General features: G+C 38.0%; 1 protein-coding gene across 2 annotated transcripts in view; it reads left to right on the plus strand.

The window, feature by feature from the left end:
* plxna4 (plexin A4) overlaps positions 1-17,404 on the plus strand; it is a 210,315-nt gene that overhangs the window by 135,012 nt on the left and 57,899 nt on the right. For both annotated transcript variants that reach the window (XM_072377857.1, XM_072377856.1), the window contains exons 6-7: positions 13,296-13,419; positions 16,929-17,082. In XM_072377857.1, coding sequence (XP_072233958.1) covers positions 13,296-13,419; positions 16,929-17,082 — 278 coding nt within the window. The remainder of the gene's footprint in view (positions 1-13,295; positions 13,420-16,928; positions 17,083-17,404) is intronic.

Raw genomic sequence — 17,404 nt, forward strand, 5'->3', positions numbered from 1 at the left:
TGAAGGTGATCAGAACTACACCACAGCAGGAAAGTTGGACATTGAAGTTTGCAGTCTTACTTTATGGACACTCTGGTTGATCTTCTAAAGTATCTGATAAACAGCAAAAACACAAATTTGCTAAGCTTTCAACACCACCATTTACTTGAAAACTGTTTTTAATACAATAATGATTAACAAACCACAGATAAGATACAAAATTCTTTCTTGCTTCCCTCTGGATTTATGATTGTCCAGGAGTCCTGCACAGTCATAGCTTAAATTGATTATGTTGACATTCTAATATAGAGCCAAAGTAAACCAATGAATGAGCTCCCCAATTGAATTAGAACAATATGATGCTGTAACTCTACAGGGACAGTCAGTAGTGTTGTGGAATAAAGAAACAACCTACAATTATATTGTCAATTATGTTTTTGTGCATTCAAAGCTATCTTGTGGAATGCTTTTCATGGCTGAGCCAATACCAAAAGTTTTAACAGCCCATCTTTAATAACATATGGCAAAATAACAAAAACACTAATGACTAACATTTTACCACACATGCTCACTTTGTGCTGGAAGGGAGAGTGTTGTGAGGAAGGACAGCAAGCAGTTCCTCTTCAAAAGTGTTCCTCCAGATAGTTTGTTGTTCCAATCAACCTTGAAATCACCTCACTGCTCTGAGAAAAAACAGAATTGCATGCTCTCTCTCTCACACACACACACACACACACAAACGCACGCACGCACACACACTCCTTCCTTTCTCTATCAGCATTGCCTTTATTTACTCTATAGATCGGTGAGAGGAGCTGTTAGAGAGAACACCAGGGGAAGAGGAGAAAGGCAATCAATATTACTGGAGAGGAAATCAACAGGAGTGGATGGTGCACCTGTTTGTGCGTTTATGTGTGTCTCTGTTTCTCTAATGGCAGTCACATTGTCCTTGACAAACACTGACCATTTATTTCAAGGCTTTCAATGTCTTTGGTTATCACACACGTGAGTTTGAATGTGTGGATGGCATTTTGTGAAGGCATATGCTTGTATTTTATCCTATCAACTATAAATCCTGTGTGTAAATTTCTGAACTGTCTTGGAGGAAATGCACCAGATTTTCTGCTCCTGCAGTGAGTCCTGACACCATTTATGTAAACCTGGAGGCTTAGCCGTCATCTAAACTGTCTTGGCCTGCTCGTGCTGTCATCTGCTGAGATGCACAATTTATGCTAATGTCTATTTTCCTTGGCAGGTGAAAAGGAAACTTTTGACTCATATCAGCTCTTCCCTTTTTATCATTCCCTTTCTTTTCACTCTTTTACCACTGACATTGGATGCCATACTCTGTCAACTGCAGGAAAGCCTCAGACTTTTACTAAAGATTACCTGAATACCAAAGAAATCTATTGTTGGTATTTGCATGAGTATCTATGTCGTTGTGATCATAGATGCATACATATTTCTCATGCATATATCTTCTGTAATCTCGTATGTCTTTGCTGTGTTATGAATCACTGAAATGAATGAAAATAGTATTAGTGGTCAAAGAGTATTTTAATAAATCACTCTTATATGAATGTTAAAATCTCATGCAATGAAAGCCCAGCATTCCATGTCTTAGAGTTTGTGTTTACAGTATGAAGTTGGTCTGATATGGCGCGTTACTTTTTCCGTGACTTCCTTCCAGACCTCACCCCCTCCAAGTAAGGCAGAGGCACTCCTGCAGAGAGCCAATATACTAGAAATGCTCTAGCCATGTTGTGGATATGTTACCTCCCGTAATGCCAGTCTGTCAGCTGTCATTTTTGCAAGTGGTTAACTAGGCTGTCAGGACGCCTGTTGTGCATGACAACCAGACAGATTGAAGACCATATTTGGAGAAGAATATTTTTTTCTCAAAATGATTGTCATCAAATTTGGCATGGATGTTGAGAATATCTCACATTAGTCTGTGATATCTGTGTCAGTTTGGAACAAGTGGTGCTAATGTTTCATATCTTCACATTAATAATTGGTTTGACATAACTCAGTCTCTGCTATTGGCCGGAGTAGTTGCAATTTCTCACTTTTTGTCCCTTTTTCCTTTTTATTATTTTGTCTTACCATTTTCCCCTCTTTACTATCAGTCAAATCACACTGCATCTCCAGCAGGCTTATTATACACCATTATATTATACACATTTTTTTTTGCTTGTTCACATATGTCAGCATTATGTATGCATCCTATAGTTCAGTCTTAATTTTTATTTATTCAATTTATACATTAGTTGAAGACATTAGTGCCTAGTTTGGTGCACTTTATACTATTTTACATTTTTGCATTTGTATCCTATATGTACATAATCAGTATATTTGGTATTCAGAGACTCGTCTGCCCATAAACTGCAACACTCTTCCACTCCTTCTAACTCCTTTTCTCTCTCCTCCAAACACTCATAAGTATTGATCCTTCCTCCCTAAAGTAGAATAGGAACAGTAAAGTCATCTGTGCAACTGGCTTCTGGGAAATACCTTCTGTTACTTCCCTGGTTAAAGTGTCGATACGATCAATTGTCCTATAGTTAAACTGTGCTCAGTGGGGACATTCTTATAAATCATTGGACATACGTGATTCAAGACTTTTTTCTTTGTCATTCAGATGGAGCACAAAAGATGCAGAGCAGAACAAAATTAGACGAAGAATATACTTCATTATGTAAAGGATACATAATGATATAGTTAAAATGGTTGAAATGATGACCATCATCTTAGAAGTCTCACATGTTTGAATCTGTATTTTAATTGTTACATTTCACAAGTCAACTATTTCCAAATTTGTTTGGAGTACTAATGTGTTTCGTACTAATGTGTTTCATAGAAATGAATAGATAAGTCTAAATGTCTTCATGAAATTGTAAATAATACAAAAAGTTCCAGAAGTCAGGAAAACACACAAAATGGCTGAAACTTGCAAGTCATGCTGCAAGCTTCTTGTCCTCTTAAGCCTTTGTATTCTCTAGACATCTGAATTGCTGTCAAACAAATAACCTTTTCAGAGGGAAAAGCTAATTGGCAGATCCGTTCCTCAATCCTCCCTCCCTCCCTCTCACATTAATTCTGCACCACTGCTACCTGTCGCTGTGTTCACAGCCAACCGTTCCCTCAGTATGCTCATTACTGTGGTACGCTGAGCTGATGCTAATTAAACTGCAGTGCCATAATTAGTGTGCAGCTAAGAACTTGTTGTATTTGCTTGCAGTGAGCAATAGTCTCCCCTTGGAAACAGCCTTAAATGCTTTGATATAATGTTGTCGGGAAAAGATGTTGTTTACTGTTCACAAAAAAAATAATTAGGAGGCATCAGTTCTCATGGATCAGGCACGTTTAAGTAAAAGGTGGATAGCTACGCTTCCTCCTTTTGAGTTTTCTGAGTCTAAATATACACTCACCATTTTTTTTTTTTACATTTTATCAATTACTGGCGGCTTACTGAGAGAAAGGTTATTTATATAAAATTATCTTCTGAACAGCTTGACAACATTAGCATATCCAGTCATTAAAAGGGTCCCAATGAAGAGATTGAGCTGGCAAGTCAAAGGCTTTTTATTGTTTTTGCATCTCAATTTCACATCTGTATCAACTCTAATAAGTGCACTTCAACCTCTCATGAGATGCATTCTACAGATAAAAGTGGAAGAGTCAAAGACATGACTTTCCACATTATTACTGACCAATGCAGTTTTAGAGCAACCTCAACCGCAAATCATGACCACTTTATAATCAATATAAGTAGCATAGAATTTTTTGCCACCTTGTTTACAACCTTTTCAGCGCAATTTTGAATATTCCTAAACGTGGCCAAACCAGAGTTCAATTTATTCAAATTTGTTGCTTTGATCTTGAGATTCTTGGATCCATGACACTGCTCTGATGTCCATGCCCAGGGGAGGATGGCTGTCCCCTGTGTACAGGTGACTAGTTTCACCCCTTACCATCACCCTCCACCTCCTGGTGGGTCCTAGGGAAGGTTGAAGGAAGGGAACAAGGCCAAGAAGTGACAGGGGCATCAGGATGGAACAGAGTGCTGTGCATCCTAGTCCTCTCTCGGCTGTCACCATCATAGTGTGAAAACACACACACACACCAATATACCGCACCCCAATACACATCCACAAGCGTATACACAACAGCTGCACACCCACTTCTAAGTCAGAACCATTGCTCACTGTCACCTGTTGTCACTCCAGCACATAAGAAGGCACAGGAAAATGGAGGCGCGCACACACACACACACACACACACACACACACACACACACACACAGTGAGGCAGTTGTCTTGCTTTTGTCCAGCAGAGTGTGAAACGGACTGAGATGAGACAGACGATGAATGAGAGATGTAGTGACAGTCAAAGAAGGTGAAGAAATATAGTGATGTATTTCAAATGAAAGAGGTGAGCGTGAGCAGAGAGAAAGAGAGGCTATATAATTCACAGCAAAAGAGATGGGGAGGATTAGAAATCCTCTGCTGAAGAGCATGAATTAATCTCCAGGAGATACTCCAGTTGAGGATGGGAGGGTAAAGACTTGCACTCACACATATATGGCTCATCTTGACTTTGACAGAGAGTCTTTCTGTGAAAAGGTAATCATGCAAGTTGCCTTGCTTGTGCCATTACATAGATGTTGCTATGGCAACAGTGACATAGTAGCTACATCATGACCATATTGTATAATCCAACACTAATCCCTATTGATGTTTCAGTGTTAATTTCTGATAGTATTGTCATTGAGATTACTGTCATTTGGCAGGCGGCATCAGTGTGGTAATATTCTGTTATCAAAAGCTTGAGAGATGACATAAAACTGTATTTAGATATCATGTGTAATGAGTTCATTTCAAAACTGTGTTCTCAAGGCTTGCCCTGGATTTAAGCATGAGTATGACAGCTGAACAGGGTGAAGTCTTAGAAAAAAAATCAATAAAATAAAAATTCTTTATCTTTTCCAAACAATGTATCCTGTCAACTCCACAGTGTCCCTCAACCAAAGTGTGCTTTGCTATTTTCATACTTTCATGGTAGCAATAGAAAAAGATTATTTGGCAATACAAATAATGTACCCAGTATTCACACAAACACATATACCCCAGAGATCTTGAAGTGTCCCTTTTTCAGCCCCAGAAAATGATTAAGTAGTTTCAGTGTGTCTCCTATCTCGTGGCTGTGAATAAACATACCTTATATGGATATCGACTGTTTGGATCAATACTATCATATGAGGCTGTCTACATTGTACATATGCAGGATCATAACACAATATAAAGATGAAAGCCAAGTGCACTTTTGAAAGCCTATTAGGTAAAATCCCTGTGCTGTAGCTTTCAGGTTCCATTCTGAAATTAGCAAATACTTAATTTGCAAACACTCAACCTGTACTCATCTCAGGGTGTCAAATACTGATGCTTTGTCAGGAACCATTGCCATGTCAGAGAGATGCACAGTTTCCTTTGAAGTTTACAGCAATATTAGACATTGAGAGCAAACATGGTGACTGACATAAAAGAGTGTTTACTGAGGGACAGATGACAACCCTCTCATTTCACAGACTACAAATAGAAGTTTTTGTTTAGGAAAGGATGGTGGCTTGGTTTAAAATATGCTGCTTTACAACAAATAGCATATTGATGCTAAAGTACATATTCACCTGGTGCCTTCACTACTGATACGTAAGTTTTCCACATCCTGACAAAACTGTGATAATGTCAGAGTGATAACAGGCTCCGTTAATCAAGGAAAAGCTGTAAATTCTCTATAGTATTTTATTTCATTGATGTGAGATCAGATAGGACTGTGAGTCTTGAAATTTTGAAAAAGATTTTAGCCAATAAGCCCATTCTCTTTAAGTCACTGAAGAGTCATGACATTAGTTTCCATTTTTTAATGTTCAAGTCCAAGTATACCAGACAGATAAAGTAGTTTAATATAGAGAATGACGTTTTCAGGAGCAGCAGTGGCACCATACTTTCTAGATAAACAGCCTAATAAGCCCACCACACTATGCCACCATTGGATACTTTTGCCAGGGGACTTTTTATGTTGGTGTGTCAGTGTCTGAGAGCTAGAAGTAAAGGAAATGGTGGCCAGGCTTTTGAGGGCTGCTAAAATTGTATGGTACTAAAAGTCATACAGCTTCAACCTGACGCCCAGAGGCCCATGCTGACTAGTTTTACTGAAACACAATTGTGTGTATGCAGGAGTGAAATATATAGGATTTGTGTTGGAAATGGTAAATTCTTATAGCCTTGATTTTAATCAAAGATTTGTGTAACAGCTATAAAATCAGGCTCTCTGTCTGCCTCGTTTTTCTGTGTATAATGAGAACCAGTTTTATTGCAGATTACTTTGCAAAGCAACAGTGGTGTAGCTGTATGATTTTTTTTTTTTTTTTTTTTTGCTCAGTAGGTGTTCTTGCATTGGTGGTATGCAAAGGAGGATACATTAGTTCAGAGATTTCTAGACCTGGGAGCAGCCATTCTGCAATTTCTGCGCCTTCAGGTGTGGTCTTAAGAAAGACAGATTTTGTGTGTGTGTGTGTGTGTGTGTGTGAGGGTTCCTTTATGTGTGTTTGTGTGTGTCCACACAAAGTGGAGTAACAGGGTCATGGCTAGTGGGCCAGGTAATGACTCTCCCACCAGTTCCTTCATGCAAATTTCTGCACTGCAGACCACCACTTTTAATGATAGCATGAGGCACACTAACGCTTGTGTGTGTGTATATGTGTGTGTTTGGTTTTTTTTGCATGTTGGACTGCATTAATGTGTGTTTGATCATATGCGTGGGTGAGAGATGTAGCCAGCCTAAATGTCATATGACTGAAGCTATGTGACACAGCTCCTACTTCACAGTAACTACAGGCTAAGGCCATTAGTATGTATAGGATTCCATGTAGTGTGTGATGATGCATGGGTTGTATGGTAATTGGGTTTCAGCAAGACCAGAGAGTGCCTATTTATCGTGCATTGATTTACTACAAATGCTGTAAAAGTACAAATCCCATGTGTAATATGCAACTCATACTTTAAAAGGTCATGTACTTTCAGATTTGATTTTTTTTCTCCATCTATGTGTGTCGTTGTGTTTATTGTTTAGACACAAATATTCCCATTGGCTACTTGTATAGACTGTCTGATTCTGTCAAATGTGCGAGTTAATGTACTTGTGCGAATGCATTTTGCTTGCATTAGTATTTGATCGAGCTGACAATGGCTGGACTGCAGCTTTGCAACAATTTAATAGCTTTCATTTCCCAGCCGGTTTGACCTGCGAAGCCTTATATTAGATATGCATTACACCTGAAGTCTCACATGGCCACATACAGCTCAACCCTCTGTTTAGTGTAATCTTTTCCTCTGCTCCCCTGAAACCTGCAACATGTGCCCCATGTCTACTCCATTATAATTGAGGAACAACAGTGGAGTTTGTCCTCTCATCCCTCCTAATTATCAAATAATGATATGCATTTGATTCTGATATTGGTTATTATGGAGTGGAGAACTTCATAGCTTTGTTTGTTTACTTGTGTTATTCTTGTGTTTCTGTCTGTCTGACTAAACAAAGTATAAAATTACAATCCATGCCCTATTATATGGTTCACATCTCAAGCCCAAGCTATGAATTAAATTGTCATTAATGTTCTTGTTTGAAGTTAAAGGTACTTTTTGTATTCATAAATAAATATATATAAAGACGGACCTCGAAGTAAATTAGACCTATTTAAATTCATGACGTAATTGATATTTAGATATTTGGATATTGTGTTGGTCTCTGCACATACTGCACTGATTGGGTAATTTTGTCAGTTCAAGGATGAAGAGAGCTTCATGATAAAGACTTTGATAAAAATGTACTATTCACTAAACCCTGTCGTTTTGAGTGGCCATGACAACCTCATCAGCAACAACTGCCAAGACTAGAAATCCTTTTCTGCCCTCTCTTTAGTCTCTTTCTTCTTCTCTAATTGTGTCACCTTATCAAAGGCTGGGAGAAACAAGAGTGCAGATTAGTTTTCATTCAAAGCCCATCTAATCCTTTCAGCTCACTCTCTTACAATGTGTCATTGCCAGTCAGTCAATCAGCTCTGCACAACAGCACTGTTTACCAACAAAACAAAGAAATGGTGGATGTCAAATTCTGTGAGGAAGAAAAAGAGCCAGAGTAATCTTTATTTATGTCTGCTATTTGCAGTGTAGATTGTTTTGATCTGTGGGTTTTGCTAAACACTCTAATAGCATTACAAACAATGCATCTTATCACTTTCAAGGTCTGTGTGGATTGTAACTGAAAACAATTATCCAGTGCTTTGCCCTGAAAAAATGCCCACCTCTTACATCTCTTTAAACCTTGTTTTGTCAGCTCTTCAACATCATTTCACCAAAGCTCCAAGTCTGCTATAGCAGCTTCATAGTGGCATAAACACAAACTCGATCAATATGTGTAGCTGTCCTACACTATGATTAGAGATTCAATTAGGATGCAACACCACTACTTTAAGAGAAGTGTAGACATAGCATCTCAGAAGGGTTCCCCGATGTCCTTGAATAAAAAGAATGCAATTAAACTATGAAGGACATTTCTATGGACTTTATGCTACGTTGTGTATGTGAAAGATAAATTGTAAAGGAGATAAAATGGTGCAAAAACGTCCAGACAGGAGTCAACCTTTTCACAAAGTTGAACTGGAACTTTCTTATGGCATCAGTCATCTCCCATCTCAATTTTAAAGGGTGTGTGTTGTTGGGTGACATTGCATTGTTCTGTGGATGGCGTGTTTCTTGCTGTAGCCCTCCACTTTATTCTGTTTCATTGCAGGGGTCTGGTTAAAATGAATTAAAACCCTAAACAGCAGTGCCATTCCTCATCCAGATAGGATATACTGTAGAGATGAAGAGAAGATTCACTCCTCTGCTAAGTCACAGTCTCTGTATAGTTTGAAAGGTTTATCATTTTACCTTTTGCCTTTTTCATCCCGCGCAGCAAGTTTTTGACCTTCTGTCCCTGTTAAGGAGATGAAAGTTACTGCACTAGCAGGAAAAGCTGAAGTAGAAATACAACTACCTGTGGTGTTCCACAACTAAGAAAGCCTATTTCACTGATTTTCTCAACAGAACATTGTGTGACTTGGTTCATGTGTATAAAGGTAATTGTTAAATTTTTTTTGTAGAAATATCTATTAATGTTTATTCAACGATTATGATTTTTGCAACACTTGATTGAGCCCATTTGTGCATTTCCAAGCCGATTTGTGCATTTCCAAGCCCATCATTTCATTTGAAGGCCTACTGCTAACAGGCTTGCATGAGTTGATTTACAGGCTACAGTTTTATTTCTCTTAAACTATACATTGGTGAAGGACTTTTTAACACTCTCTAGGAAATAGTCTGTTTCAGCATAAGTCTCTTTAAGACCCCCTCCTGTCAAGCCCAGTTTATTGTGATGAGTCAGCTGATCAAAGCAAAATGACAGAGTGCAAGGCATTTCCTCATTCTTAATTCCAACAGTGCCAAAGTATCCATTGAATAGGTCTTACAAACATGTGTTTCACAGGGATGTCATTCAGTTAAAGAAGAAAAGTCTGGACTCCAAACAAGGCCTTTTCGTCAGCTCAGGTTACTTAAAAAACCTTGTGCATTGTAACGTTGCAGACCTTTTGCATGCCCAAAAACCTATAGAACATAACATAGGAAAGGAAAACCCTCAAAGCATACAACGACTTGTTTAATAATCAGCATTTCCCTTTCAAAAAAGACAAAGCAAGAGGATGAACTGGTTGAGTCACCCTTTTCAGCTCAGATTTCTCTAATAGCAGCAGCACAGTCTGGGTGGAACACAGTTTTGCTCTGTATAAAATAATAATGAAATAATGTAAATTTGTTGCAGCAACTCTTTCTGTTTTTTGACTGTTAATATGGCAAGTAGAGCTCAGGAACCATCTTAATTTCTTGCAGAAGTGCTAAATAATGGTTTCCACTAATTAACTGAAGAAAGTGGAGCAGAGCTTATACCAGATGTGATGCCATTACTTTGGCTCACAATGTGACGTCTCTCAAGAGATCTCTATCATCAACAAAGCTCACTCATGTATTGGCAACAAAACTTGTATGTTTTTCAGTTGGTAAAATATAACAATAAGTTTTAAGAAATAAAAAGATAAAAACTCATTCATTCATTAGTCACTGGGAATCTGGGATAGTTTGGGAAATGAGAACCACAGACACACTCAGTGGAACATAAGAACTTATGTCTGTTCCTTTCGCAAATCATCTCCTTTGTTGTATTTAAGTTAGGACGGTTTTTTTTTCAAGAAAATGGTCGTGCTTACTGCACATTTGGATAAGAACAAAAATAATGTTGCCCCCAATTTTCAAAGCAGAGTGATTCAAGGATTTATTAAGCACTCGTCATTAAGTAGTCACACACAGGATATATTAATAAATCCCCCTCCATCCCACTAATACTGCCTCAGTATGTCTTGTAGCGGTTTTAAGATGCATTACTAGAAATGTCTACAGATGATAAAACTTATGGCCTGCAAATCTTGGCAAAAATAAGTATGTCTCATAAATACAGTACAATGTAAATCACACACATGAAACCTGCTTTAGGAAAATAATTTGCTGCTGTATTGACATTAACAAGTCTTTGCAGCTTACATTAAACAGTTGTTCTCCTGCATCATCATTCCTCTGTTCCTTGTTATTTACAGTTACAAGTATCTCACAAAGATGATGTCATAAACATGGTTCATATGCAGCTCAGCAAGACACAACAGACATTTATCAGCCCTGAGCACATTCCTCATGAATCAAAATACTGTGTGGGAAATCTGTAGGTTTTCCCAGTAACACCTGCTAATGTGGAAGCTAGAGACACAAGCCATTGTATAAGAGGCCATTTTTAAATTGCAATAATATATAAGCTTCAATGATACTGTAGCAGTGATACAGCATGACTAAGATAAGTTTAGAAAAATGTATCATTTTGATGTTGCTAAGTTGTGCTGAAGCAGCATAACAACCAGTGAAATTCAATATACATATAATTTCCTTGAGGTCAACAAAGACCTTTGTGTTGAGGAAAATTTGTTATTAAATGAATGAAGACTTTTCCTTGAAAGGTCTCTGTCTATGCACATTTTATGACTCATGTGACAGCAGCTGAAAAAAGCCAATCTGAGGGCAGCTTCGTGCCTTAATCCTTTATTATGGCTCAGTTATTCATTTGCTGTTATCAGTGTCTATTATTCTGCTCTGTGTATCTTTATTTATTTATTTGTGTTAATATGTCTTGATACCTACAATTATCACCTCAACACTTCAACATTTCTCAGAAAGCATTTAACACCATTGCATATCTATTGTGTGGATAAGCCTCCATACATATATATATATATATATATATTTAATTTATTATTCAGTAATGATTAAGCTATTTGGAAATAATTTACTGAGACTGTGCAAATTCACACTGGCAATTCAATATAGCTTGTCATTTTGTTGCAATATTTTAGTCTTTTTCATTCAACACTGAGCAAATGCCAGTTTCTCAGTAAATTAGCTCTAGTTATGGCACTAGTCCCTACCATCCTTTTTAACCAAATTTTGGGCATCTCCATTGTAATTAATTGTGTCATCAACAGTAGGCATTCTCCCTCCTCTACCACTGGTGTCATTCTTTGCGATAACTTTCTGCTGAGTAGATTATTAACAGCTTTATTTTTTTCTCAAAATGCTCTGAAAATTTTGGGAATTAGGTTTACAAGCTGGAATGAAAATAGTTCCGTGGTAGCCTGTCTGAGAATCCCAGACAGACTCACTCTTCAATATATGTAAACAGCAGATCTGTGAGTATTGAAGGAGTCAAAATGGTTCATTATAGGGACATAATGAGTGGTCGAAAGTGTGTATTTGTGTATTTTCTATGTGGATTGTTTGCCCAGGGGCTATGTAAATGATGTTTTCTTATTAAATCAATGCGAGAAAAGAAGACAGAGACACCAGTGATAGAAAGCACAAAAGAACCTGAAGTGATTAAAGCCTACTCAAAACGGCTTAGCAGGGAAAGCTTCACAAAAAGCCAACAATGGCTGCATTTCTCTAAGTCTTGCCTCTCTTGCTTTTTTTCTACTTTCTCTCTTGCACTCTTAACTCTTCTTCCTGTTCTCTCGAACATATTATTTATTTTAGTTTTCTTTATGCCTGTCTTCTTTGCGGCGTGTTAGGCTGCTTAACTTAACAATACTCATGTCAGGTCAACCCCCCCCCCCCCCCCCTTTAGTCTCTCCAATTCAGGAGAAAAAGATCCTTTCTGCTAAAGGTATTACAGTATCTCAGACGTCAACTCATTCAATATGACCTCTTCCTTTCTTTTCAATCTTTCATTTCTCTAAAGGGGTTTTAGGGCACTCTGTGGATTTGCCAGGTTATTAATTGCACTGCAAGTTTTTCTCTAAATCGTTTGGGGATTAAAGTTGAATAAGTTTATGAAGGGATTGGATGTGAACAGGATGGTGTGCTTGCATGTGTGTGAGAAGAAGGCATTTGTGAGTTTATATAAAAAAGCAGGCTGATTTAGTTCTCACTAAAAATACATATTTGAACAGTACAAAACTTCATCAGCCTATCCTCCTGGAATATTTGATGCAGAAATTTACCACTGGGAGAGTTTGGATGGGAAGGAATGGTAGCTCTCATAATTCCATTCTTAAAACACTTTCAGATATGGGGACCTGCAGTCTGTCAAGGAATAGCATTTGGGACAGGAGTCAGTAGATTTCTCCTACAGCACAATGGTTTGGACTACTCCCCAAGCCACTGTAATAGACTGGATTAGACCACCTGGGCTGGTATTAAGAGAGGTAGTAATCCACCGCCCCACCCCCAATGCCAGCATCCACATTTCCACTTGCTTTTGGCATAACCTGTGAATACCAGTCATTAAGATGGCTGCACAAAGACTAGGCCTCCACCTTTTCCCAATGGGCTGGCTTCACTTCCACAAATAAAGCAACCATTGTTTTAAATGCAACTGCTCCCACTCCTGTTGTGACTGGGGCTCTATTCATTGACCACTGTAGCTGATACACTGCCAGAAAAGAAATATGATAAATGGCTCTAATGCCACCTGTTTGAGAAGGTTGGGACATTCTCTTTTTTCCCCTGAGGAAACAGGTGGAAAAAAGTAAGCCCTGATCAGCTTACTATATGAATGCACTCGTGTATATTTGTCATCCACGAGTAATACCCTCTCAAATGTTGTTTTTTTTTTTTCTCTTTCAGGTGTGCCAGAAAAGAGAAATGTGAGCGCTCATCAGAACCCCGGCGCTTCGCTTCAGACATCAAGCAGTGTGTGCGACTCAGTGTCCACCCAAACAACATATCGGTGTCACAGTTCAGTGTCACGGTGAGTGGATAAAAACAAATATATTATACACACTGGAAGGAAAACCATATCAAAGGCACAGTGTTTGGTATATCATGAATTTCCCATGACATGATTAGATGTTCACAAAAAAGTTTTGTGCTGCTTCTCCTTTCTAGTATTTTTGAACAAATGCCAACTGTCATTAAGTTATATTGCACCACTTGAAAGATAAAATGTTGTCAAACTTTAATTAGCAGTAATTAGTTGTATTTTTCTTTCAAGACCCTCCTGGAAAGCAAGCAAGCGTTTATTTCCCACATTTCAGTCAATGGTGAGGGTAGCTGAAGATGTTGCAAGTGAGAAAATCTTGTCTGGCAGTTTGACAATATCGCAGTCTCAAGCATAATTTGTAACACGATGTAATTATGCTCGAAATACTAAAAAATAGGTTGTGTTAACTCTCTAATCCTGCTTTGTATCATTTTACTGCCTGCCAACATGCATCCTTCAAATCCTGACCTCACAACTTCCAATGTAGACTTGTGAAATACTCTCCAAACAAATGTCAGCAATCATTAACAGCATACTGTTTAGCTCCGCTGTGTTTATTACAAGCGTTGGCAGCTAAATCCAGCACTTTCGCCCCCTGGACATTCCACTCTGAAACAGCTGCTATATGAAGAGGGTCTGAATTTGTTTTTTTCTAAGCGTATTGATTAGTGCACAAGAAGCTGTGATCTTTTGAAAAAGGTGTTTCTACAGGAACAGGATTTTTGATGGTTTTTTTTCTCTCTTAGTACACATTCAGGTGCAAGATAAACATGTCACCCCTCTCAGGATTTTAATTAAATACGTTTTTCATTAGAACAATTGGCCTCAGTCGTTTCTGATTAGCAGTTTGTGTCCAAGCTTACTGTAAATTCTCTACTAAACCACTGTGTTACAAGATAAACAATTTTTAAGGTGGTAATGCACCACTAAGAGATGTCACCTTTTATGTTTCAATTGCAGTTTAATGACTGGAAAAGATTTTGAATCTCATAGACTTCAAAAGGTGCATGAATGTCTTAGGCAGAATAACTATTCTCCTCCTTTTTTTTTGCTCCGAGGGTCACACACAAGCTGCTGACTGTCAGAGATGTACCTGTGTATCATTCTAATGATATTCATGGGTGTATGTGTGTGATGTTGCTTAGTGTTTAACCTTTCGGCACACATTTGCCATCCGGCTGAATACTGGGAATTCAGTCAGATAGGCAGGAACCACCCCTTGACCTTTGTGTTATTAAATATTTGTTTAGAAATATATGCCACAGGAGTTTAAAGAAAAACCAGGACACATCACTACTGACGTTTGTGAAAATCTATTATTGTTTTTAACATAATTTTCTCTTTGATCACCTTTATTGAAACTGTGGTTATTATAAAAGCTACATAAGCTCTAAATACAAATAAAATCGGGTCATGAATGGTCATCTGAGATGTTTTGTAATTTATCTTTATATGTGGAAATGCAATATTTCAGTGTAAAAAAAAAGACACGAGTTATCTTTCTTTCTTTTGTTTCCTGCATTTTTTTCACCATGGCAACATTAACAGCATTGCATATTGTCAGTAACAGATGTGATTTTTTACAAACAATGTGTGTATGTTTGTGTGGTGCATGTTTTTATTATTTTGTGGCTAGGTTTTTATCCATGACTACTCTAAATCTAATTGGGAAAACTCTCGATCTGGCTGCGTTTCTTTCTTAAAAAGAAAACTACATAAAAGCAAGAGATGAAGGTGAGAGGAAAACTGTAAGAAATGGAGCCAAGGCATCCACTGTCCATTTGATGGGGGATGTCGTGTCGCTGTTCACTCCGCCGCCTCTTTCATTTCATTAAATAGCAATATAAAAACCGTGCAGGTCAGCCTTTCTCCACCGCTGAGGCAGCTTTTAGCGTCACATCACAAGTGTAGCACTGACTACACCTCAAATCAATGCTTAGACCAAGGACCCTTTTCAGACACCATTTTCCATCAATATGCTTATTTTGGTCTTGACCTTACTCCACCTTCCTCCACAACCCTTTCATTTATTTAGGGACAGTTTCTGCTGGCAGAGCTTACATATAATTTTTATATAGAAATTTATTTCCTAAATTAGCCTGTATACCTGCACCATTGTTCTCAACACTTACGTAACTTAAGTAACACTTAAGACTGCAGCGAGGAGTGTTGAAATGCACTACTAAACTTTTCGAAGTTTCTCTGACAGAAATGAGAACTTCTAATCATCACCTACAGAAAATACTTTATAATGCTGTTCATAATCTTCAGAAATATGAATCATATACATTTTTACTGTGAACAGTAACAATAATAATTTTCCAAAGTGCTCCCATGTGTCTTCATCCTTACTGTAGATATTAGACCTACTCCAAAAGTTCTGCTTTGAAATGAAGTTTGGAACCCATATCTTTCTCTACATTATCACAGATCCATTTCCCCGTTTGCATTACTGAGGCTATCAATCTGAACCGCATGGAACTTATATTTGTAGGTGTCCAGAGTTTCCTCCTTTCCGGAAAGAAACGACCACGTGTTGAAGGGGAATTTTGTTGTTGAGCCTGGACTGATGCAGATTCAGTACTGGAAGGTTTTATAATGCACTTCCCTTGAAGGGTAGTTTGTTTGAAACAGCACTCAATGTGGCAGACCCTCTGCAGGAGTAGAACAGAGTGGAAAGTAGTATGGCTCAGATTGGAATTGGCCTTTACTCCCTGCTATTGATATTTCTTTTGCTTGCTCCGCTTCTATTAACCATCATCCATCCATTTACTTTGAGTTTTGTGCTTGTATGATTTCTTTGCTTTTTATTCCAAATGCATTTTTTTCTTACAGGGTTTTAAAACATTAAGAAGGAATCTGAAATATGTATAGATGCTACAAGATTATGGGAAGTAGCTTGTGGCAATACCATAGCCTTTTAAGATGGCACTGTTTACAACTTAAGGTCAGCCTAACCCTTTATCCAGTAGAGTGTGCTGATGTACGATATATGGACAAGATTTTCGCTTAATCAAAAATTCAAACATCCCTCAGTGGCTGCCCTGTCCACTGACCACTCTGCAAATGGCTTTTTATTTTGCATAGAACTTGCAACTGTTCCTTGAAAATGTCTTACAATCATATCTAGGTACATACTGGCTCTAAAAGTCATCTGAGGAGTGACTGGAATGTGTGTCAGCACTACCACAACCATATCCTTAACCATATCTAACTTGTTTATCTCAACTCTGGGGAAGCTATGGCTGCACTTCAAACTCCATAAAAGTTTAATCATCTGTATTTTGATCTTTTTTATTTTTCTCTTTTTATGTTTGAAGATATCCACGTGAAGCCTTTCAAACTTTAACGAAGCCCTCTATATAGTGATCTATAGATCACTTACATTAGCTCAGTTGTTTATGTTTTTCTATGTTGCTTGCATCAGTTGGTGTTAAGTGGATAATATCACAAGTAAGGGTTGTAACACAATTCTCCTTCTTTTTCTTTTCCTACAGTTGGTGCTGGAAGCACATAATGTCCCAGAACTTTCAGCAGGTGTCAACTGTACCTTTGAGGACCTGACTGAGATGAACGGTTTGGTGGAGGGAAACCGGATCAAGTGCTCCTCCCCAGCTGAAAAGGAAATGCCCCGCATTATTGTTGACAAAGGTAGTTAGCTTAAAAACAATTAACTGGTGTTCGCCTCCCAGTTTTGTCAATTGATTTCAAACTTGCATCATGAACATTTTTATGAAATGTATGTACACGACATAAAAGTTTGTGATCTGGCGTAAACACGTAAAATGGCAAATCCATTATCAGCTAATCATTAGCAACAGATAACTTGTTGAATACAAACACATCTGTCAGCAAGCACACATTCATCTTGATTTTCTTTTATTCTTTCAGATGCTTGCTAGTCTTAGGATAAGAACTGTTCCATGAATTCTTGTTTTGTCGTTACCATCAGCAATTCAACAGGGCTTGCAGC

This window comes from Leuresthes tenuis, unplaced genomic scaffold (assembly GCF_036924035.1).
Source record: "Leuresthes tenuis unplaced genomic scaffold, fLeuTen1.0.hap1 SCAF_23, whole genome shotgun sequence".
NCBI classification, from domain to species: domain Eukaryota; kingdom Metazoa; phylum Chordata; class Actinopteri; order Atheriniformes; family Atherinopsidae; genus Leuresthes; species Leuresthes tenuis.